This window comes from Falco biarmicus, chromosome 5 (genome assembly GCF_023638135.1).
Source record: "Falco biarmicus isolate bFalBia1 chromosome 5, bFalBia1.pri, whole genome shotgun sequence".
Taxonomy (NCBI): Eukaryota; Metazoa; Chordata; class Aves; order Falconiformes; family Falconidae; genus Falco; species Falco biarmicus.
The window spans coordinates 71,959,645-71,985,985 of record NC_079292.1 but is presented as its reverse complement, the minus strand read 5'-3'; the positions used below and the strand labels follow the sequence as shown (position 1 = coordinate 71,985,985).

The following is a 26,341-nucleotide window of genomic DNA, read 5'->3' as shown; positions in this document are numbered from 1 at the left end:
GTTCCCCTCGTTTGGCCACACATACGTCTTGACCTACCACACTTAGTTATTCCAGGCTTTCTGACTCACTGAGTGGAGCTGCCTACACTCTCCTTGGGCCTGGATTCAGAGCTAGTGTGTGATGCTCAGCCCACCATCCCATGAAAAATGAATAGTCCTGGCACGTACTTTCCATGTGTAATACCTCCAAAATGGGGGTGTTCCCTCATCCTCTTTTCCCATATGGTGTTTCTTAGTTTAGAACAGTGAAATTACTTGTATGGGGACACAGCATTCTTGAGTCTTAGATCTGCTCTGTCTAGGTACTGTCTCCTGTTTTATACTATTAGGTCTGCCTGTTTCTTGTCAAAATAGAGGCAAGTGTGCCAATTATTTGCTGTCTAATGTCACCTCTAAGCCCCTTTTAATAATTTTCTACCTGAATAATCTTAATAACAGTAATGGATTTTGCATTTCTTTAAACTAGTCAAAAAGTATTTGTGTCCTGTGATCACCCACTTGATCACAGTTCACATCAAATCTTTAATGAGAGCAAAGCTGATGAACTACCGGCTTTTATGCAGCTGAACTCTGCCAGCAGACTCTTGGGTCTCCCATGGATGTTTCTGCTTTTGAAAGTGATGGAAACTTCATGGATTATTTCTTACTCCCTGTAGCAAATGTCTCTACAGCTCTAGAAACAGGCTGCTCACTACCAAGGAAAAGGTTTAATTCCTAAACTGGGCCAAAACCCCCAAATAGTTCATAATCATGGTTTTCTAGAAACCACTAATAGTTACTGACCGTCCAGAGCACAGTTTACCACTCCTGTGAAGTACTGTACTGTAACATCTCCAAAAATAGAATGTGGGAGGGGAAGGAAAGATTAATGATGCAGACTTCCAGACAGTGAGAGAAATCTTAGATTGTCAGTGATTCAAATAAGCAGTGCTTAGTTTATCTTGCCCCGTCATGACAGTATCTGATATTCTGCATGGAAATAAGAAAAGCAGAACTTCACAGTCTGTCTACTTTTCTAGAAATGACCCACGCAACTAAACCACTTTGATACTTAAAATTTCTGATCAACACCCCATTTCAAGTACAGAACGAAACTCACCTTTCCAAACATCACTGGCAAAAACAAGGCGTTCAGCAAACTTGTCTGGTTTGTTTAATTTCCTTTGGTATGAAGTGCTCATTGATGGGGTGTGAGTATGCTGCCAGTTATTTTTCAATGATGAAATGCAACACAATTGTCTAAACTGCAGCCCACTGACAAATATTAAAACAGATCTTCATGTTGACTTTTAGTTCAGCACTATTACCTCTCCTTAAAGATCATCAGAAACAAAAGATGCAGCATATCCTGAATATAGAAAAACCTGAGCCATATACAGGCAGAGGTAGCTAGTTATTTCAGACCTCCTGCCAGGAACATTTTCTTAACAGTCTCTCTATATATTATTCCAGAGTAATCTAACATTATCTCTGCTGCTTGCAGAAAAAGGAACTGCACTGGGGACAAGGAGGTGGGCAGAAGATGTAGCTATATTTGCAGTATGCAGTTTTAGGCAACCTGTTCAGAAATGGAGGGATTATTGCTGTGTGTGAGAGAGTAGGAGTGCTCTTGAGTTTTCTGGAGGATCTTTAACTTCATATATCCCACAGCTGCACTCTGCACTGCTTTCAGTGCAAAATTATGCTTTATGACAGGAATGCAGTTTTGCTACACATTTGTGACTACTTAAAACCAGGGTTGAGATCTGGGACAATCCTTCCTGCTCCGTATTGGGAAATCACTCACTGAATCACTGCATCAGAATCCATGGGCAAGACAGAAGAAACAAGATGAGCAAATCCTTGCCATTTCTCCCCTCCTCATTGCAGAAGTCGGAGATGATAAAATAGTGTTTACCGAGCAACTTTTTTGCTGTACCTCAGCTTCAGCACGGGTCCCCTTTAGAAGGTTGTGTAGATTTTTTCATGCACAGGCCAGTCACCTAGGTTTTGTGTGGGGCCGTGTACATAACTTTTGGATTAATATCTTAGCCAAGCAACTTAGTAAATATTAGTTAATTTGATATTCTTACTCTACTGCAAAGGGGAAAATCACTAACCTTTCACACACAAGTAAATAGAGGCATAAAGCAGTTATGGAATCTGCCACAGCACGTAAATCAGTAGAAATACTTAAATGAAATAGGGATAAAAGCTCCTAGAAGTCTTAAAATCCTGTACAAAAGGATTATTAAACCAGTGTCAATGTAGGTATTGCTCTTTCTTTCCTGTGTTCTCATTCCTAAGAAGGGAGTGTGGAAATGTGCAGAAAAACATTCTAATGGCATCATTGTTAGCTGCAGTGCTGCTAGGTACCCTCATATCACCCACTCTGTGAAATATTTAGTTCACTTTGCCTTGCTGTAAACATGAACAGGACTGGTAAATGATTTCTTCAAGACCTAGAAAAAGGTCTGAGTGAAATTCCTGAATGTGAAACATACCCAGCTTCTTTTGCAGTTTTCTGATATTTTGTAAAAAAGAATGCATTAAAAAAAAGGGGAAAAAAACCCAAAACCCAAAAAGCAGCTTAGCTTTTCTTTTCTCAGAAATTAGTACTGCAACTGGACAGTTTCTGTGCACAGGAAGTGCCAGCACGAACATTTCCAGCAGTGCCCCTGATACCTCTTCAAATCACAGCGCTATTGGAGGCAGCAGAGAAGTGGTAAAAGGGAAGAGGACACCAGAGGAAATGGCTTTTTGGTTTCTTCCTCAAGTTGCTTACCATCTCCAGCAGGTTCAAGAGTAACTGGCTGTGTTTCCTGACTATATTGTAAGCTCGACAACAAAGCTCCACAAACTCTTGAAAACGCTGTGGGTTTTTTCCACCTTCTGTGATGAAATACTCCATCTCTGATGTGAAGATGAAGGGAGCTCGGTCCCTGGAAAAGAGAACAATTACATGAGATATTTAACCGAAAATAGCTAATCATGCAAGACAGTTAATATTTGTAACACATTTTTCACATTTGTTTTTCCAGTATTACATTCCTCATTACTTCATCTCTCCCTTCCTCATTGGGGACAGCTCTCTTGCTCTGCCTGGTGTCACTGACTAATTGGGGCAGAGACAGGTTTCACAGCAAGAGTGCCATAGTGAGAAATCCAACACCTGAACAAACTTGGAGCTTACGTGTTTTCTTCTGGCTCCTTTTTGCTTTTCTTTCCAAACTCTAATTGCTTTAATTTCTCTACTCCAACCCAAAAGTGAACCTGGACACAAGTTATCTCCTCCTACTGAAATGTTTAAAAGTTGTTCTCTAAGAGGATGGGATATAAATATCAACTCCCTACTAGGCAAGAAGTGAATTTAAGAAAGAAACCTACAACTCGACAATCCAAAAGCAAGAAAAAAAAACCAAAAAACAAACCAAAACCAGCAACCACCAACTTATGAAGCAATCATTAAGTAGACACCATTATGAAGGAAAGTTTCTGGCCCAGCTTACAGCAGAATAAACCTAAAAACATTTTCATTTATGTACAGTTACTCTGTATTCACACTACAGTAAATGAGGTGCAGAATCTGACAGCATGTCTTGACTTTTTTTCTCCTTACTAGCAGAGTTGGTGGCTATGGAATTCTATTGCAGAAGAAAACAGATTAGCTAGGCTTCTTCTAACAGTCCTATAATTTGATAGTTTCAGAAAGGCCTGGCATGCTCCATCTTCACAGAGACAAAACTACTGCAGTGATTTACTATTCACAACTGTGTACACAGATGCATGTAAACAGATTAGAGGGCTATATTCCAAGGAAATATATGCTGTGTGTTAACCTTTATATTCAAAATTAACTTGTATAAACTAAATATTCTTGGGAAGCTTGAATGCAGAAAAAAAAAATGAAGATCTTTTTCTTGCTAAAGCCACAAATATGGGCTTGAGTCTAAACCCACTCTCCTTGCTGATTCATTCATAAATGAGACAGTTTCCTTAGGAGTTTTCCTCATTTTCCCATAAAGACACCAGTCTTGTATTATCATAGAAAGAAGGTCAAATTGCAGTGAGATTCTAGGCTGCAGCTGGAAGTCTTAGTCACCATAAATGTTCAGGCAGCCTTCCCATTCTTATGTTTGGAAATTCTTCCTGTTTTACATTGAAGCTAACTTTAAAAACAGACCTCCCATGGGCGTTACTCATCTCAAAGCACCCAGGCCATTAAGGTGTTTGTCTTGTTTTTTAAAAAATATACATTTAATTTCAGCTAGGTAGTACTAGGAATGATGAAGGTCCACAATAGTAATCCTTTCCTTCCATGTTTTTTCTGTATTATGCAAGTTCATAGTGTGACAGTCATTACAGTATGACTATTACATAATTATTGTATGTTTTGTGCTGTAGCTCTCAGAGAATTATAAACCTGTGTCTATTACGGATTTTAGAGAGCAAGATTTTCCCAGAACCTTCTTTTCTTTCTTCCTTTTTTCCTTTCTGCCTTTCATTCATTCATTCATTCATCTTTTAGCTTATCTTTTGTTTAGCGGTGGTATTTAAAATAGACATTAACTATTAAATAAATTTATAAAATTAGGGTCATGGAAGTCAATTTGTTGAAACCAACCAGAAAGAGAGGTAGATCCAGCAAATTAGCAACATTAAATTTTCTCTTCTCTGTGGACAGAAGTCCAATCTAAATCCTGATTTGAAAGCATTTTAACATCTTGAGAATGTATAAAACCCAAACCTGTTTCTCATCTGCACTTATGTTTGGGGCTAAAATATTCCAAGTCAAAACTATTGCTGTGAAGGTTCCTGTGAAAAAAATGATGTATTTTGTTCAAAATTAATATTTGATTTCTGATGCCCATTTGCATCAAGAGACACAATTGCACAATGAAAACATAGCTCCTTCTGAGTTGGTCCAAGTCTCCCACATAAAGCTACTTGAGCTGAAAACAGATACTGCAATCAGAAATTACTTTACTGGAAGAAACATGGTGTTTAACATTGTTGGGTTGGGCTGTGGGCCAATTTCCACATAATGCAATGAATGCAATGTTAGTCAATTCTTTTACTACTGTTGCTAAAGGATCCATTTGAAAATGTAATTGATATTTTATTATCTACATTATTTATAAGTTTACTTGCAAGATGTTTTAAAGCAGTTTTACAAGGTTCTTAAATTTTCTTAGTATCATTTCTTTCTTCTGAGATGGTAGACCTATCCTCCATTGTTAACCTGCAAAATACAATGTAGAAATTTGCTTTCCCTGTTTTTTCTCAAGGTCTTGTGATATCAAAGCCTCTCCCATGAAGTGACCCCTGCAATCAGTCAGATGCTGAAGCTACATTCCTGCATGTGTCTAGGTGAGCTGGTTGCTCATAAAGGGAACACTTTGCAACTGAAATTTAAAAAAAAAAACAACAAACCAAAACCATAAAATCAACTTAGTAAGAAGACAAGACCTGCTAGAAGGAACAACACAGCCATTACGATAATATTAAAAAGCAAAGTTTCAGGGGGAGGAGATGCTTACTCACTGAAGAGTACATAAAGGATTCTGAAAAACCAATTGACAGGGCTGGATGTCTGTGTATAGATGCAAGAAGTTCCTTCTGCTTTCACAAACTCCTTTAGAATATAAAAATATAGAAAGGGATAGTGTAAAAAGTACTCCATCAAAATTACAAACAGCCAAGCCAAGTCACCATCCATCATGCATGGGAAAATATAGATCACCAAACAACAGAGGCTGTTTTAGCCTACCTAAGAAAATAAACAATGCAGGCCTGCATACCCTGATATTGCATGAGCATTCTAAATTATCACACATACACACACAAACACATGTGCAAATAAAGCTCACGTCAGTGCACAGCCTGTACTTCTATATTTAAAACAGTCCCTCTCTAACTTGTGGCACAAAGCTAAGATTGTATGACATGATGGCATTTATTCAGAAGGTATGCAATGCATACAAAGACTTGGTAATAATAACTATGAAAGACATTACTGATTTGGACATATATCTATAACATAGCTTGCTCACATGAAATTATCTAAAATATATAAATATGAAATACTTCTTACCCCAAAAAACCACCCTCAAGATCACAGCTAAACCCTGTAATACTTTACACGTGTAGAATGTTCAAAGACAGATGACTGTTACAACCGATGGACAAAAGCCCCTTGGCTAAAAACTGTATCTATTACAACTTGCTGCCTCCATCAAACCAATTAAATGACTGGCATCAGTTTAACAAAACTGGTATGATGAAGTATTTTCAAGTAGAAGTCTTTTACAATATCTCTGTAGAGGACCAAAAGCCTTTTTTTCTCCTTTATGGTGTGCTAAAGAAATACAGAATTGAAGCATTCTTGAATGACCTCTACAGTATAGTGGTAATGTCAAGTACAATAATTTCTTGGGGGAAAAAAGCCCAATTGAGACAACTGGTGTGGCTCAAGAAAGACCGAAGATGTACAGCCAGTAAGCCTCCCAAATTCAGAAAAGTTATCTTATCACAGCACTCTCACTTTTTTCTTCCCCCCCCCCCCCCCCGCCCCGCCCCAACCCCTAGATGAAATTAATGAGTCCTTTGGTTTTGTAATAGAAATCAGTCAAAAAGTCAATACATCTATCAATACAGTCTGGTTGCAGTCCTGGACCTTAAAGACTTATACTTTACTATGACTGTGACAAAGTGTTTACTCAAGTCATTCAGTCAGAAGCAAGGCTAGTTTTCTGGTGGTTTTATTCTTTTTTTCTTGTGTAGTGCTTTCAGAGTTTAAGATTTTCATGGGAATATGTTTTGCAGTTCCTCTGGAGACTAAGGATGTTTGGACGATATGTCATGAGAGGGAGGAAAGAAAGGAAACCTCAAGAAACTAAAGAGATCATCATGCAAAAACAAACTTGGGCTGGGGTGATGGGAACTTCTGGGACTTCACTGTAGACTAGAAATATGCTGCATTCCTAAAAAACCAGTAAGATCATCAGGATTTGTTATGAAACATTAGCTGTAAATGAATTAACAAAGTTTGTAAGGTCAACAACAGTTTTAGTTTTTCATGCTATGAATCTCACGGTACAGAACATTTAAGAATGATACACTGACTTCCTTTTATATTAAGTAGGAAAAGCATATGAGATAATCAACTACAAATGACTTTTACTCTGATCCAATCTAAACTTCCTAATAGTGTAGTTATGGCAAAGTTCAGGTCCACACAGTAATACAATATGATCAAAACATTTGTAGTCCAAGTTGTCATATGGACATAGGGGACAGCACGTGACAAACCATACAGAACTGTTTGCAAGGTAAAAATCAGCTGCTTAGCAGCGTATGTCACCATATATTCCCTGACTCCTTTAAAATCATTTCAGCAGAGTCAAGAGTGACGATAGTATTCAGCGTGACTATGTGGAATTTAGATGTATCCAGTAAAATAGGAAAAGCTTTTAGGGAGTGTTTGAATGCTGACATCCTCTGCTCTGCAGCAAAAGACAAAAGCTTATTGTAGAACACAGACATAAAATAAATGAACATGAATGCTTATTCCTCTAAGCCAAGTGAAAATATCTAATCAACATCATCACATAAATTTATAGACACAGACAAAAAAAAAACCATGAGCAAGTGTATTCCTTTCATGTATGAAAGAATGAAACAGTGAACAACTGCACAATACAATTTGTCTCAAGCAAGTACATAAAAAGCCATAAAACAATATGTCTGCAAAGGGCACCACAAGAGATACACCATCTTCCTGCTTACCAGGACAAAATCAATCATAAACATGCTTGTGAGATGCTTATTTAGCCTGTTCCCAGAGATTTTTAGTGATAGAGTTCTTCTCCAGCCTCCCTATCAAATTTCTGTTCCAGTATCTCCCCGCACAGAGGTTTTTTTTTTTTTCCTTGATGCCTAATCTAACCTCGCTGTGCTTTCGTCCTATTAATTCTTGTTCTTTCCTAAGGGAACATGAAGATCCCATCTTCTTTACAGAAGCCTCTAATGTATCTGCAGACTTATTATTTCTTCAATCTTCTGTAGACAATTGTTTCAACCTTTTTTCATATATCCTGTTTTCCTGATGTCTGATAATTTTAATTGCTTTTCTCTGGACTCCATGTAATTTCTCTGGACTCCTTATCCACATAATTCTAAAAGTAAATTTTTTAAAATATTCCAGCTGTAGTTTTACTACTTTCATGTGAAGAAAAAGGATTACTTCACATTTCACGCTTTCGAATTCAATACATTATCATAAACTCATATTCAACTTGTCTGTAGCATAACTCTCAGATCCCTTTCTGAAAAAATACCTGTCACTGCTAATCCCAACTTTCATTACAGTCAAACCCTCTTACAATAGACCTCTACTAAAAAATGAACAAATATATTCTCTATCCCATCATACTGGTTACTAATGAAAATATTGAAAGGTGTCGGTCACATCACAAACCTTATGGTATTCCACTTGGTGTACCCTTCCATCTTGGTACTGAAAGACAGGGAGGTACTTTCCATGAATGGTTGTTAAAGCAGTTCTGCGCTGTAATGAATGGTTTTATCTAGGCAGTGCCTCCTTAACTTAATGATAATGTCATTTGTGAAAGTTACAGGAGCTCTAGTAAGGCTGTTTTAACTTACAGCAAGTTATATGGTATCTGTTCTTTCTCCTCTATTTCACAAAATGATCCTCTCCTGGAAAAAATAACCACTCAAGAAAGGTGAACGCTCCAGGAGAGCTCTTCAGTGCTTATTAATCTTCTGTTCACTGTTATAGCAGATGACAATCTCTTCTCTACTCCAAGCATAGAATTTGAAAGCATAGAATCTAAATGATGTAAAAATATTTTAAGTGACCACATAATAGAGCAGTAGTTCTGAGCTTTCTATAAAGTATAAATACTTAACTTGCTGGTCTTGATGGCAGTTTTCCCTTTGACTTCAATGACAGTTGCTAACACTTGCAATTTCGCTGGCTTGTATTGCAAATCTATGTTCAGATTTGGTTAGAAAACTTTTCTTTTTCTATTTCTTGTAGTGAGGAAACCTTGCTAACACTTCCACAGGTACATGTCTGCTCCTGATAAGTGTAAACAGCCTCTTGCTGAGACTATTCCTTAAATCACCCAGACATGATGCATATCCATCCACATCTAAATAAAATGACAGTCTAAATCTCAATTGCCAAATAGTAATTACAATGCTATAAAAAAGAGTAGAAAAGTGAATTAGAAAATTTGGAACAGCTTTCTAAAAAACCAGAATTTATTTATCCTGAGGGATTTACTCTCAATTGTATTTTTAATAGCTTTTATTTCTAGTTACAGACAGATGGAGAGTTGCCCAAACAGGGAACTCGTGACTAAGCTTCAAGGCAAAAAGGACAAATATTTGAAGTGCAAGGACTAGCTACGAAAGAGAAGTACACAAACTCTGCCTGGGTATGCAGTAACGGAGTTAGGAATGCCAAAGTTCAACTGGAGTTAAAACTGGTGGTGAACATTTAGTAAAAGAACTAATAAAGAAAATATGTACCTGATGCCGGTTGGTAATTTGGTGACATGGGAGCACAGACAAGGCTGTGCTCCTTGACACCTTTGCCTCAGTCTTCACTGACGAGGCCCCCCAGGTGGTGGGCAGTGAACTAAGCATGAGCCAGTGGTGGGCCAAATATGAGCCCTGCAAGTGACGATGACTAACAGCATCCTGGGCCAAATTCATGGGAGAGCAGGCAGTAGATGCCCTTTATTTAGCACTTGTTAGTCCATACCCTGACCAGACAAGAAACGTGTCACTACACTGAAGGAAGGGCCACAGAAGACCACCAAGGTGTTTGGGGGCTAGAGCACTTGCCTATGAGGAGAGGCTGAGGAAAGTGGGCTTGTTTACCCAGGAGATGAGAAGGTTTTCAGAAGATAAAATAGCCGTTTTCCAGTAGCTATAGGAGATTATGAAACAGATGAATCCAGGCAAGAATAAGAGAGAAAATTGAAACAGATGACATTCTGAGTGGTCGTAAGAAAAACCCCTCCACTATGAGGACAATTAAATATTGAAACAGGTTGCCTGGAGAGGTTATCCTGTGTGGTTTTTAAGATTCAGCTGAACATAGCCCTCGGTAAACTGGTCTGTTGACCTTATTCCCTTAATACTTACACAGTAAGATTCTTGAATGCCCTGAGCATCCCTGGCTTAGGTAAACTACATGGTGTGGACAATCAAAACATGCACACTATTTTTATATTAACATCTATCTTTAGAGGCAGAAACATCAAGCTAGAAAGAATGTCCTGAATTGCTTAGGTGACCAAGGACAGTTCTTAAACCATTATGGTCTTATTTATTCATTAAGTTAGTGTATGTGTATATCAACTTTGCTATTATCATTATTTCTTGCTATCAGAGCCTTAATGTTAGCTTTCCAGTAAAACCATGTGTTGGACATACCTGTATTTCGATCAGTAGTAAAAGAAATATTTCACATATTGGACTGGACTATTCTGAAAGATTTATCGGGTTTTGTCGGCAATTGAATTAGTTTCATCGAGATTTAATCATGTTTAATGGATGCGGTAGAAAACAAGCTATAATCCTCACCTAAGTTAGGGGCTCTGATTCATCATCATTCTGTGAACATCTAGTTTCCCTATGTAAAGTGAGCCGTAGTAACTATTTATTTGTGCCCCTTTGTCTGTACAAAGTGCAAAATGTGACTTATCTAAAATCCCTTTCATTATGGGCCAACTGAGGTCAGTGAGTTTGTCAATCATGGAGATCTGATCACATTTGGTCACATAGTATTACTATGCTAAGTGACACTATCGCTAACACAGATGTTGAAAGCAGAAGGTAGTCGTGGTTACAGTTCTTAGTGTAGATCTAGTATTTGCAGCATGTATGGCCACAGGGATTCATTTGGAACCTTACCTTGTAACAGGAAAATTGGCAAGACTTGTGATGGGAAAGCAGAAACTAGTTCAAGGCATCTCTTGATGATTTTCACTCTGGTTGCACTCACTAGTTATTCTGCAGACTGACCACAGAATTCATTCACTTATGTCACAAAATGTCACCATTTTGTACAGTCAGCTGACTGTATATTTTGGAAGAGTCCCAAAAAAGTCCTCCCTGAAAAAAGAGGTACTCTGCTTTGAGAACATACATGTCTTCAACAGTTTCAAACATTGGCCTCTTGCAGCCATGTGTATCTCATATTGAGTGGTTAAAAAACACTGCTGTGTCCAGCTCAGGCACCTTCTCAGCTGAGTTAGGATCCCCTATTCAGACAGACACATATAAAGCAGCCTGCACTCAGTCACCAGCAATCAGAGTGCATAACAATGTTAAGGTGGATTTAAATCCTTTATATATTTCACGTTCAATACTTCATTCCTGATGCTTTATACCATTTTCAAAGACTACCAAATCTTCCAGGTTTGTTACAAGTTTATTACTAACCCTATTGATAAACCACTTGAGAGTTAATTCACAAGGAGATTAGAGCAATTCCTCTTGTTAACAGAAAATGTCAGACAACTGGCTTTTGTGTTCTGACTGACCCTCAGCAGTGAAAAGATTTTAAAACTCAGACCTAAAAGTTGCCTTAAAATAAACAGACTGAGTGAAGTTATATCCCCTGCCTATTGAATATTCAGCTAACAGATCTTTTCAGTATGAGATGGCTATTTGGAAAAAAAAAACCCACAGTAATAGTTGCAGGAGATTTGTATATCATCAGGCAAAATAGAGAAATAAACCAATGATGAATAAATTGTACTGCAGAGAAATTCTTAGGGCAGGGGATGAAATCCCACATGAATTAAACATATCAGTCTGCTTTCCAGTTATGGATGAAGGATAAAGGCATAGTGTGCAGAACAAGCAGGAAAAGATACCAAGAACAAGCAACAGAGATTAATTTAAAAGTGCTTGATGTATACTTGGCTGTGTGTTAGAACAGCTCCCCCTGAACATAAAAAGGTATGTATAGAAAGCTTTTGGAGAAAGAGATGATACAATAAAATGTTTCTGATGGGAGCAGGAAAAAAATATAAATAAAAAAAATATGTCTGTAAACAGTTATACTTTTAAAAGGACAACAAATGAAATCTTATAATCAAAATGGACAGTGAACACGATGTCTTTTCCCCCTTTTATTTCTGTTTTATTGCTAAACTTCCTATTGCTAGAGTCACATTCTACAAAAAGTCATGGGGCGACTAATAGAAAGAGAAGGAGGGAAGGGGAGAGGGCAGGAAGCATTCTCTGAAGCAGGAAGTTGATAGGGAGTCATTTAAATAACTCCTGTGCAGTAAATCTCCCAAAGTGGTGGGAGTTCTACTGGTGGCTCTGAAGGCATCAAACAATTTCTCTAGCCCAGATGATTAACATGAATACATAACTCCTTCAAAAAAGCAGCTGTTCCTGAAGATACGAAAGCAGTTTATGCCATGTTTGAAAAGCCAAGAAGGCTACTGAGAGTTGTGCCAGATGAGAACTGGATTCCAGGGAACTCAGTTCAGTAGAACAATGCACTTGGATGAACAAAACTGGATGGGGTCAAATCCATATAGTCACTGTATGGGAAAAACATTGCCTTTCTTAACTGTCTGGGTACTTTGAAAAGGATAACCAAAAAAAGTAAGGATCCAAAGTGGACAGTGAACATAATTTACTCCGATTTCCAAAAAGCTTTAGTTGAATGCCCTCCACAAGAGGCTAGTACTGAAAATAAATAATCAATGATAAATGGCAAACTACTGTCCATGCTCAGTAATTAGAGAAAGCATCAAAACTGCAACAATAAACACCTACTCCTCAAGGCAAAGATAACAGAAGTGCACCTCAAGCTCACAACTCAACTTGTGATGCTCATACGTTCTTAGACTCAACTTGGCTTACGGTGTTTAATTTAGGGCAATATGAGACACTTTCAGAAGTGATGGACCTGTTGCCTCAAAAATTCAAACCCCTTGTCACCTTGGAGGTAACACTTTCACTTTTAGGTCTTCATGCATATTACACCTTTCAGTCTTTATGCGAAGACTTACGTGCACGACTATCTTTAAACGTCTGTATAATCTTCTCAAGAACATTAGGGCTACTAAGATGCTTTAAATCATGAAATTAAATCTTTCCAGGATTCAATCAGAGATTTTTTGGAGGGTGGTATACAGGAAGTTCTGAAAGTGGATTGTGGCAAGGAATTAGGAGTTACCTGTTCACGTAAACGAATAACTCCAGAGCAATCATGTCAGAAAAAATAAATTTAAACTGCAGAAAATTAATTAATAAATAGGTATATTGAAAATTCCTAATGAAATATTTCAGCAGGTAATACACTTAGTCCAACAGTTTTCATGCACAAATTTTGAAAATTAGAAGTAATTACACTTTAAGTTTTTAATTTCAAGTTTTAGACTCTTCCTTTGATAAAGATTTTAAATAAAATTTTAAAAGGGCAAAAAGAAAAAATTAAAATGGGAAATTCTCGAATTCCTATCTTTCTTATTCCCCACTTTTTCCTATTTTCAGGAAAAAGATGGAACACATGTAGATACATTATAGTCAAAGAATGCAGATACAACTTATTTTTCCCTGTCTGTATGCCAGCTTTTCCGGTTTAGAAAGAAATACCTGAAATTAATGTTGTTGGGTTGTTTTTTTTTTTTCCCCAAATGAACAGTTCCAGTGAGACAGTAACACTCATTTTAGGTTACTAACACTAAAAAGTGAAATGTGCTACTTTTAAAACATGAAGAGGTATACTTTTCTACATGTTCAGAACTTGTTAAGTGCTTTTTGGTATAGGAACACAGTGACATATGAAGAAAATGTGGGAAACATAGTTTTCCCATATTTTTGAAACTTCCTTCAAAAAACTGGAATTTCCCAATGGAATAGTTAGGCTGCCTCTAGTAATTAACTTTGTAGAAGAAAACCAGCTTAGCAGATTTAACTTCTGGGAAAAGCATGATAAAACACAGGATTAGTTTGGCAAAGAGACAAGAGGCTCTCTGTGATTCAGATCAGGGAAAAGAAAGGCCAGTAAGTGTTTGAAATAATCAGGATGACTGGGTATTTAACATAAAAGATGGACACCTATGTTATCATAAGGTGAATTACAGTGTGCCATGAGCTGGACTACTCCGTATCTTGCCATCAGGTTTCAGACTACACATCGTTGACCAAAAAAATATAGACAACAGTGCTGGAAGTGACTGGTAGTGCAAAGGATGAGACTGCTGAAGTTAGGATTAGTTCAGTTAGCACCGGATTCAAATAAATCTCATATTCCTTAATTGACCCAAGAAGAAATGTTCAAAAGGAACTGGTCAGAAAAGAAAACCAAAGCAAAGAAAGCATGTCAGGTACAATCATGAGTCAGACACCTTCTTTCATATCATTTGATGACTGACCTAGTCCTGTCTGATTATCTGGATAATAATGCACCGATTTAAACTGGAGTGGGTCTCCAGCTGATTGCCACAGAATATTCAGTAGATAAAGAATAGGATGGTTATATGAAATTAAACAAGAAATGCTTCTTCATGCAGTTTGAAATATAATTGCAGAATTCACTGCTTTAGGGGAATGTAGGGTCAAATATGGTGGCTGGATTAGAGAATGAAAAAAAATATTTTATTAGTACAAAATACATCTTTGAGCATCATAAAAAAAATAAAAAAATAATAATAAAAAAAGAAATCTCATGGTTCAGTAGGAAAGTTCCCTGTGGGACTTTGTAAATAATTCTGCTGCCAAGCTCTGTCATTATGTTATTGGTAAGATACATCATATGTCTCCCTCCAACAATTCTTCATAAAGATTAGTTCCTAGACACAAATCAAGCTGGTTATTAGTACTGTTTAACATATTTGCTGAACTGTGAAGGTACATGCAACTGGAAAAGACAAAAAGTTCCCCATTCCTCTTCCCTCTTAAACCAGTAAGAGCTGAGCTAGTGGCTTGTGTCTCGGACTCAAAACTGAGCAGATTTATTGAACATTATTTAAAGATGAGGACAGGAATTAGAAAAGTTAACTAATCCCTTGTTGGGGTGTTATACAATTGTGAATGCAAAAGTGAGCATGACTGCATGAATCAGATCAGCTTCAGAGTGTTCTCTGAAGACTCATATTGGATTTGATAGAAAGAACTGCTGCCCATGCATGACAGCGTGCAATTCTCAAAGCTGCCATGTATGCCTTTCACTTTACTTACATCAGAAGAATTGCTCCATATGCAGAATACTGCAGAGAAGTCATCCTCATGAAGCTTTATGAGGAGTAAGAGTTTGGTAAGCGCAAAAAGTGCTCCCTAAGAACAGAAAATGGACAGCTGTGGCAAGCAGCTTACTAAATTCTGAAAGGAAAGACCATTTTAAACAGTTCAGACAGAGACTCCTTTTCTATAAGCCTTCACTCATTTACATAGATTTCATTTTACAAAAAATCCCACAAAGTTTGTGTGATGTGTGTAAAGACCAGTTGCATGTATAGGGATTTGTATTGGATGTTTTTCATTCTCTAAAGTCACCTATAGAACTTCATAAGTATACATATAGTATCAACTGTACAAACGCCCAAGGGTCAGCACTAATAATTCTAAAGATGTGAAAGCATTATGCTGCTGTTTCATCAATATTATTTTAAGGGCATGGTATTTTGGGGGGTGAAAAAATGCAAATAAAAATTTAATAAGAACTCAAATAAAAATCTAATCTAAAAAGCTGTTTAAGAAACCAGAGGCTAAACCTATCTCAGAATAACCTTGTGAGAATGAGCAGATACAAATAGCACTGAGGGTTTCAAATTTTGAGAGAGCTTGACATTTATGGGATATAGAAATTGACATCCCTGTGTTCCTGTGTTATAAATAATATGCTGCATTTCATGAAGGTGCACACAGCTCTACATGACTACACATTAATGACTACATGACCTGTAGTTCAGTTGCATGTAGGTATGAGAAAAACTACCATTATCCCATGATGTTCATAATGTGCTGTTAAGTGTGAGTCCTAGTTTTACTAAGGAACCGTAAGTGCACTCCAGGAACGGAGGTCCTAAACTGTATTCTTTCATCCCATAGTTTAAAAGCAATATACTGCAAGGAGAAACAGGAAAAAATGGTTGCTGCTTACGGAAGTGACTGTGTTTAAAGTCATTTTTATAGACTTAATAAGAACATGTAGTATGACTGAGCTGTAAAACAGTAAAATTAACATCCATTTTTATTATTGCTATGACATGATTTCTGTTAAAATTTGGTTGTTGTGTCCCCCTCTATATTTGCTTCATCTTAATGTTCACTCTAACAAGATAATTCTTTGCTCATGTAAAATTGCTGCTTGAGGAAATTCCTGTTAGGCTCCAAAAGAAGGTTTGCTGGAATGAGAGATGCAACTCTTGACACAGAGTGCGCATGAGTATCTTTTTTTATTACTCTGTTCTGCTTTATTCTTTCCACAGCAAATAAGTAGGATTAAGGGAGCATATCTTGAATGATTGACGATAATTCTGAGCACTGCAACTAAATCTTTTGACTGCCTGGCTTAGAAGTACTTATTATCCCTATCAGCTTCCCTCATATCAATACTCCCATGCTGTTATTTCTGTCTAACACACTGTGATAGTCTAGAATTGTCAAGGGCCAGCTAAAAAAAGAAAAAGAGAAAAAAAAAAAAAAGAAAAAGAAAGGAACAATTAGCTCAAACTTAATTCTTGGACTAGTTCTGGAAATTATCAGGAAACATGGAGGAAAGACAGCCCCCCTCCCCCCATCTGGTCAGTATTAGGGCTCATTTATCCATTCCCTACTCTGATGTAACAGCTTTTTAGCCCTTTGCACTTTTGCACATACTGGCATTATCCTATCTATTTTTATTCCATCCCAATTCATCCCTCCATAGTAGCTTCACATTAGTAACTCGAATACGTGATCACATTATTTTATTTATATTTATCATGGGACAGTTGCATCGCAGATTGATATCACAGTCTTGTTTATGTAAAATCAGATATTTGCAAAATAGCCCCTGATCTCAGTGTGGTTAGATATAAAACTTAAAAAGATAATGAAAAAGCTTGCAGTTTTACCCACAGTGGCATAATGTATTTATTCACCACGTCTATTTGGAAAATTTGGTTTCTTCTCTGAATATGGGAAGAAAGTGGTCAATTAGATATATCTGTGGGTTTGGATCCATTGCAGGAACACTCTGCAGAAAAAGATAATGGACATCAGAATTCTTTTGGCAGAGTTCAGTCTACTATCCTGGTCACTACTGAACTACATTATTCAAATCTCTACCCAGACAAAGGTTTAGATTATATTTTTTTTTCCAGACTGAAAGGGGATCCTCAAAATCTTTTAATTCCTTTTCCAGTCATTCATATAATTTCTTAGAGGTTTTGTAAACAACAAACATATGTTGTTTTGGAAAATTCAGAAATAAAAAAAAGCATAATCTCATTTGTATTTTTTTTCATGGGAGCTGATTAAGATGTGAAATTTCAGAACATTGTTTTAAAGTTTACTATGTGCGTTACTATAAATACTAACCTTCTTATGCTTCCAAATGTCTGCGCATGGCCTAAAAATCTTCCAAAATCTATGTGGAACATGTGTCCAGCATTTGTCAACATTATGTTGTCACTGTGTCGATCACAGACTCCCAGAATGAAGGTAACAACACACCAGCCGGCGCAGGAATAAAAGAAGTTCCTTATTGCCTAGTTAGTAAAACAAAAACACTTACTGGAAATATACAGATGTATTTGTTTGTGATGCTAACAAGAAAACCAGAAATTGTATTTCTACAAATGCTATGCATGTTGCTAAAATTTTAACAGCCAGGTGTTAGCAGGAATGGTACTTAAACAGGTAATACACAGATTTCAAAGTTACAATGCAAGAACAATTTTATTCATGAGGTTCCTCTTGTGTTTTCTGGGTACTTGGAATTCTGTGGAAAACTTTGGAAGTGAAATGTACCTACGAAAATCAAGCCTCTTGGCAGGAAGCTGACATTTTCTGTTCAACTGCCTGCAAGTATATTGTAAAAACTTTTTTTTTTTTTTAAATTAGTTGGAAATCCACAAATTTAACCATTTCTTTTGTAAAGAAAGTAGGTTACTTTACACCCACTGTACTGTTCTGTACCTGCATGGGTCTTTCTCCCTCCAGAACTCAATTGCCCTTCTCAAATCCTAATTAATCCACTTTCACAATATTCCAACCCAAAGAATTAAACCCCATTTTACAGAATAGAACTGCAACAAAGAAAGGCTAAATCATTTTCTTCTCATAGCATGTGTGAATCTGAATAGACTATGGGATCAAACCTAGTGTCATGTGGAGAGACCCAAGAGAATGATTAAAAACATGTAGCAGTCATGTTTAATACAACCTACTTCTCTGGTGCTCTTTTACATGGCGGAGACCTGTACTTTCATGGTTAGTCTGCTTTGTGTAAGTAGACTGGCTCATTCAGAGCTATCTCATTAATCTCTTTGCAATGTTACATTGTGGCATTGCTCCTTGCCAGAAATGTGCCCATGGCAGGTGTAGGAATACGTACAAGCTAATGATTTGCTTGCCAGACACCGGTAGCAGATTACGAGTTTTCTGCTAACTCCAGTGGGAAGTATTTAACAGCTGTGACTTCTTAGCAGAACCATCTACCCAGCCTCTTTCACACCACACGTATTCAGTGTCCTTTTCCAGAGGAGAGGTTCCTGATACAAGTGATTATCACCCTTCTACCCCAGAGTAGATGGAATAGCTTTTGTCTTTTAAAAATCTTACCTACTACAGTTTAAGAACTGAAAATGCAGTTCTTATTCAGAAGTCTTAACATCCTGTAAATCTAAATCACAATGTAATAAATTTATATAGAAACCCAAACAATCCTGATTTGTGAACTTCGTGGTTTTGGACAAAACTTGCATTAGCCAAGGTAAATCACTATTTAGGCACTCAGGATTTCTCTGTACATGCAAGGTACCACCTGCAATGGCTTATACAGATGACAGCACTGTGGAATGCTTAGGGCATGGCACAAGAGTTGACTGAATTTTATGTCTAACTGTACTACTTACTCACTCTGATGACCTTGGATAAAACACCTAAGCTTTCTGTGATTTTGTGCACCCAACCATAAAATGAGGATATTAAAACTTATTCTGCATTACTTTTTTAAGCACCTTAGCTACAGTATTGTACAAGTAAAAATTATTGAGTAAGAAAAGAGAAAGGTTTGTTCACCAGCAAGTGCAAAGTGAAGGCATAGTAGTAATTTTATGTATGTCCTATGCAATCACATCTGACTGCATTTTAGATGTTTAAAAAATTGAAAGAAAATGGGTAGAAATTTGGTTTAGAATATTCCATTTTAGTGGTAATTTTTACAAACTGCAGCAGCAGCAAGAAATCTGGTTTTCAATCAGTAGCTAATAGTATCTCACTTCTCCATTGAAAATTGGCTGCACTTCTACCATAGCACTGTAAACATACAAACTTGTAAAAAAAAAAAAATAAATTCTACAGAGATCGTTCCTTTTTAACTGAATCGAGATGATATATTAGGAATTCAAATTATCTTACTGAAAATGTGGATGAACAAATGCCTATGGAATAATTTCAGAGTTATTTAAGTTTATGAAACATATTTATGCTATACATCTATTAATAAACTTTAAAATGACTTCATATTCAGAGTGGTAAACACTCCAACCTCCCATTTCAATTTAAAATTTTGGCTACTAATTTAATGTGGGCACAGAGTAGGGTTCTAAAAATTGTCCCAGCAACAAACACATTAAAATGTTTTTCATGGGCTTCAGAACATTCTCAGCCAACAAAGAATTAACAGAAGAAGTTCCTTGGGAAACCTCTTCTTCCATAAATAGAAATTCCCATTATTTTTTTTGCTCATTATCATATCTAGTTTCATAAAATCAGATGCATTACATGATGTGATACGAAAAGCATGTTCTTCTGTATCATATGACTAGGTAGTTTTGATAAAACAGCTTTCTAAAACTGTGGGTTACTGACATAGTAATTTCCAAATCCAGGAAATCCACTGAGACTTTGCATGGTTCATATAAACGTATTTAGAGAGCTGGCCTAAAAAATAATATTCTTTTAAGTTCAATACTTAATTTCTACTTCATCTTCTCTTCACTTTACTAGTAAATTTCAGAATATCTCTATGACACATTTTTATAGAAAATGTATTATCAAAAAACCTGGTCAAAAGCAATATCTCCTTAGAAAGAGAGTGGCATTTAAGATAATTCCCTGGGTTCTATGCATATGACTTGTTTGTCTTGTGTCTGAGTCATTTGTTTTTGCTGTCTACTGCTGTTTGGTTTCTTTTTTCCCAATAGTAAAATATGAAATGTATAATAAGCTTCTTTATGATGTTACCTCTTGGTAACTTGATTCCAGAGGATGGTGATGACGGAACCATTTTTTAATTGTGTTTTCTTTAAATGGTCCTATCAGTCCAGACTCCCTGTGGATCTTCGCCAGTGTGGTAGCATCTGGCACCATCTGTACCAATCCTAATCAAACAGAAAAGAGTTCACATGAAAAACCTTAATCTTTAAAAAGGTATGAAGACTGTCAATGCATATTGCCTGTTGTTGGATCACTCCATGCAGAAAAAATACATGCTTAAAAGCTGGTAAAATAATGAACACAATAGAAAATATAGATTATGATTGTTTTTCTCTCTCTCTTTGGAAACAAAAACCAAAGGGCACTTAGTAAAAAGTGGCTGTTCTGCAAATGATAAACACACCAATAACAATATTGTGGATGTATCTGCCACAAGGTACCAACAAGGCCAACAGTTTAATGAGATTTAAAAGTGAGTAGAATATGTACAAAACCAACAAAAATCTATAAAAAATAGGATCAGATATTTACTATGAAATATAAAGGTATTTATATGTTTCCTGTCTAGAATGCTACACAATTTTTTTCTGCAGTATGTGATGCTGATCACAGCTGGGAGAAAGGATACTAGATACTGCAGAAATTAGTCTGATCCAATATGACATAAACTGGGACTTTGAAGCGCAGAGAGAAGCCAAGCATTTTGCAATGCTTCACTTGAATCCTCTATCTCTACTGCATGCACTTAATTCCTTTTTTGGAACTGAGACCTGGCTTGCCTTCTGTCTCTTCCACCATGTGTGGTCCCACAGCACGTCATCCCACAACTCTGCATTAGAGGAAGTACTGCCTCGAACAATTTTACTTGGTGACAGGCTCCTCTGCTATACCATGCCTGGAAAGTGGCATCCTACCAGTTCTTTTCCTGCTTTTCACATTTCTGTGAAAAGTGATTTCCATGTCCCCATGACTATGAAATTATCATCTCCTATCTCCCTTGTGTGGAAAAGGTGGCCCATGGAGCAAATCATTAGCCTAGGACTTGGAAGACCTGGGTATACAAGTCTACTTAAGCACACATCCTGTATGGCCACAGGCACGTCACTTGGTCCTTTTATCCTTAATCATTACTTGTAAATCAATTATAGTAACACTTTTGTAGCACATAAGGAAAGATGTTGTGTGGAAAATCTCAGACACGAAAAGGTTTTCTGCTGCTATAGTGCTAAAAGGAAGAGACTGTCAGGAAAAGAATATTATTTGCAGACAGTCCATGTATCTTTCTTGGCAAAAATACAATTGTTAGTGTATAAGAGAGACTATAATATTATGTTCAGAAACAATATTCTTGTATTATTTGCCTTTGAAGAAGAAGCCTTCAAGCTTTGACTCCCATCTGCACAAAGAAGGGAGGAGTCTTTTTTAGGTCACCTTAACCATCTGCCATGTGCATGAACTCATCTATACATTCTCCTAGTTCCTTCAGATCATTCATCCCCTCCAATTTTCTCTTTGTGGCTCAGAAAGCAATGATTTTAAAAATTCTTTTTATTTTAGTAGATTTTGTACAGCAGGTAATCTGCATACATCAGTCTTCTATTTGTGCAAGGATTATTTTCAGTAAAAGATTTGGAGAGTCAGTGAAAAATAGTAAGCTTATTGCTGTCAGTAAATTTCTTCAGCAAGCAATTGGTAACCCTGTTACAGCTCTGCTATAACAACCATAAAAGAAAGAAATAAAGCTTTCAGATGAGTCAGGCCTGCCCTAAGCAGCATAAATTGCATGAATAATATTTCAAAATCAACCCTGTGAAGCTGTCATCACTTGTCTATAGGTACTTTCTGTAGCTACATGTATCTAGGTTCACTCAAGCATCTAGGCAGGATCCCACTGGATTAAAACTACTAGTTCTGGCTAATTTTCTCCAAAGTCCTCCTGATGTGTGAAGTTACTTTTAAGAATATGGTACAAGCTGATGGTATTGAGACTTTTGGAGAAGTCTAACCTAAATTACTACAAAATTCAATGAGTTTGGTTGTAGTTCTTCTGAAGAAGCAGGATGAATAAATAAAATGAAAATTCAAAAGTAGACAAGCATGCAATTAAGGGCTTGAGTAATTGAGAAGCTGAGCCTTTCTTTTTTCTGTAAGGGGGATAATTGATAAGACACCCATGAAACTAAAAGTTAAAGGGAGGATTTTTGCATAGTGCTGTTTACATGAAATATGAATAATGTAATACAGGTAACTTTTATAATCTAAAACTGACCTTGGCCTTTTCCTGTAGATAAACACTTATAAATGATCATCTGCATATCCAGTCCCTCTTGGAGCCAAATGCTGTCCATCACTCGAATGATTTGCAGAACCAGCATATCTTGACGTAAATCATCACCTATCTGTGAAAATTGCACAAGAAATCCAGGTTTCTCCTTCAATACCAGACAGAAATAGCTTCCTATTTCACTTGGACTTCTTTCCCCACCAAAATATCTATATTCATTTTTACAGTAAATCCCTCTTGTTTTGCTTCAAAGTTGCTACTTATCTTCCCATGTCAGAAGAAAACAGATTAGATGGCACCCATAGGCAGAAACAGTTTTGGCAGCCACTGAGAGGGTAACAAATGTTCCCTGATTAACTGTAGCCTTTCTGCTTGCTATTCCTATGTAATTATTAGAGTTCGGAAATTTAATCCTGTGGTAGGATACTAATTCGGCTACATTTTTAAGTTTATATAATGACACATCCCTTTTCATAAATGACAGTGTTTGTTTAATGTTAAGCTTCACAACTTGGTATTTTCAGCAGGCTGAAGGTGGATTCTGTCATTAATTTATATCTTATCCATGACATTATTCACGTTCAGTTTCAAACAGTGATGCAATGTGGACTGCTCTCCCCATGGAGTCGGTCAAACAATAATCTTAGTGAAATGGGGCTTTAATTGTAGCCACAAGAAGTAATAAAGAGATTATTTTCAACCATGGCTAAGTAAATGGCCCGTGGAAACAAAAGCCCTGCTTTTCTTTTTCCCTCTCCCCACCACATCTAAAATACATGTGACTTCTACTGGTATTTTTAAGTGCTTTATTCTTTTATTATGTTCTTTTTATATAAGTATTTCAATTTATAGCCATTTACTGCCATGAAATGAGTACTTGAGGAGACATAAACTCATCTTTTAAAACAAAACAGGACCAAACCAAATCTACTTTTCTTTCATTTAAAGGTAATCTTGATTCCAATTAATTCTTCTTACTACCTAAATCTGTGAAAGACCTTACTTTACTTACATTCCCTCCTTCTCTCACATTGACAGTAGGTAGACAATTTAGTACGATATCAGTGCTTATGGTTTTATGCATGTATTATCCATCATGAATAAACAGTGAAACTATAGTACAAGTAAAAGATATCTTAACACAACCGTCTGCTGACAGGAGAAGGTGATGACAGCTATGATACTTCTACAACAACTAGACAGTTGGCTGTTGAACGTTACGGGGCAGGGGAAATGCTGTCTAGGTAGAACCAGCACAAATGTTTATATGCCCCATGAGCAGGTATTTTGTCAAGTTGTTCAGGTAAGCAAGAACCTGTCTATTTAATATTGACTTTCAGATGAAATAGCGTAAGAACCAGGTATCTAAGTGTTCAGAAAAGCTTAACGTTTCTAGCCTCCCCGTAACATGCCTGGAAAGCATACATCTCTTTCTCAGAATCACAGCTGCTCTAAATTTCATTTTAATTAACTAATTTCAAGACAATCTAGAATTTTTTTTACCCTTTTAATCAATTTTTTTAGAGTTCTGCTTTGGAAAACAATACTGTAAAAGATCTAGGAATAATGTCTTTCTATTTTTTGTATCCATCAGCTATTTTATGAATTTCAGTGCTGTCTAAAAACAGTATCCATTCTTATGGAAGACTTTTGCTTTTTTGAAAGAGAAGTAACTTTAAATTGTATATATTCTCTTTTGTGGATAGACACAACACTGTTCTGAACTCTGAAGTTTTTCTAGGTGTCAACTGGAAAATAAACCAGAGTTTATTTTTGCAGTCAGTTCCTCCAGCTCCAGAGAGACAGCACTTCTCTGCTGTCTGCTTCAGCTCTCTCTTCCTCAGCCTATTCCACCACACCGGGCGATAGGAGCTGGATAAGTTCTGTGTAGCAAATGCAGCCTCTAACACTCCGGGATTTTGGTTTGTTAGAGACATATGGACAAGTCTAATGGATTCAGTCATTCTGAACTATCTTTTGCCTGAGACTTGCCCTCTGACTTCAATGTGGTAAATAAACTAGGTTTCAAATATAAACTTCATATTTTAGCCTGGTTGTCTCCACTAAGAAAATAAATAAATTGAAACAAGTCATTTGGTTCTTTACTGATCAAAAGGTTGATACTTCAATGCATTGCCTCAACATATCCCATTAAAAGCTCTAGTGTCAAAAATAATTGAGAAAAGTGAACAGCAGAGCCAAATCAAACATTCTCAAGCTAAAGTTTTAAAACATAAATCAGGTGAATTTCAAATCAATGTTTTCCATACAAAAGGAATTGAGGATTAGAGGAAGAACATACCTTAAAAATTACATTGATGTTTCCACTTGGAGCATTTGCATTGATGAAGGAGATTTTTAATGGAAAAGCATTGGACGTAAAATATGAACATGACTTCAGGGAAAAAAAAATGAGAGAGAAGAACAACAGTGTCACATATACAAAACATCAGGCTAATAAAATACCTCTGCTAAAGTTAAATACTGCTCAGTAGTACTGATAAAAAAAAATAATTCTTGATATTATTGATTGTTTAATTGGGTCAGGAAAATGAGAAATTCTTTTTCCTGGACAATTTGTTTCACTCAATAAGCAGATTATATGAACAGATAATATTTTCCATACTAATTGTTTTTCATTTCTACCCAGGCCTATTAATAATAAACTTTGGCTGGAACTGAGTAGACAAAGTACATAAGACTGATCTAGTGAGACTCTGTAAAGCACTGAAAAGCCTTTGGTCCTATTATTTTCTGTAGAAAAAAAATATTTGCCCAATTATACAATCTTTACGGAAGCAAAGAACCTGCTAATTTCTTTATTGTCCTCACTCTGGCTAAGGATACAGGAAATTCTGAAAATCATAATCTATTTTATGTGGAATATATCTTAATTAAACATAAAATCTGATTTCTCATGCCCTACAGCTCCTTCCACCTGAAGACCTCAAAGAGCTTCAAAAAGCATTAATGAGCCAAGTGCTGCAAATCCTGTTTGAGTGGTATTATAATCATCATTAAAACAAAAAAAAGGGGGGGAGGGGGGGATGACCCACCAAAAAAACTACCAAAGACGACGGTAAATTAATGGCCTAGTTTCTGGAAATAATGAGTGTCCCACAGGAGCTACTGCTGTCCTTACTGGCTGGAGTGCGATGGAGGCTAATTTGAACAAAAACACCACTAGACACAGCTGTCTCTTGCTTTTCATCTAAACATCTCAAAGCATGGTACAAGCATGCAAATATTGTCTTACCCACATCATACCTCTGCGAATGCAATAGCTATTATTGATGATGAAATCCTGACCTCCTATGGAATTTTGCCAAATGAAATATCTCAGGAACTGCTTGAAAGGTTACTGTGAGATAATGCATTACTGACAGAGCTGGAAGCAGTGCTTGCTACTAGTAAAATCAACAGATGATCCCAAGATGAAATAAATTTAGGTAATTATAATAGCTTTAAAATTCTAATTTGCATAATTATACTAACATACAGTTCAATCAAGAAGCTACATATATTTATAGCAAGATAATGGTCTATAATGTTTTAAGAGAAATAAAAAAAAAGAAGTTCTCTTCAGATACTTATATTTAAACATTTTGTATCTGTCCAGCCAAGCTGGCACAGTATAAATAG

At 36.6% G+C, this 26,341-nt stretch overlaps 1 protein-coding gene across 1 annotated transcript in view; it reads right to left on the bottom strand.

Moving 5' to 3' along the window:
- PIK3C2G (phosphatidylinositol-4-phosphate 3-kinase catalytic subunit type 2 gamma) overlaps positions 1-26,341 on the bottom strand; it is a 208,276-nt gene that overhangs the window by 54,133 nt on the left and 127,802 nt on the right. Inside the window, exons 21-25 of the mRNA XM_056342037.1 lie at positions 25,002-25,094; positions 22,685-22,814; positions 20,443-20,579; positions 17,572-17,741; positions 2,765-2,921 (exon numbers count right to left, since the gene is read on the bottom strand). Of these exons, the coding sequence (XP_056198012.1) occupies positions 2,765-2,921; positions 17,572-17,741; positions 20,443-20,579; positions 22,685-22,814; positions 25,002-25,094 (687 nt within the window). The remainder of the gene's footprint in view (positions 1-2,764; positions 2,922-17,571; positions 17,742-20,442; positions 20,580-22,684; positions 22,815-25,001; positions 25,095-26,341) is intronic.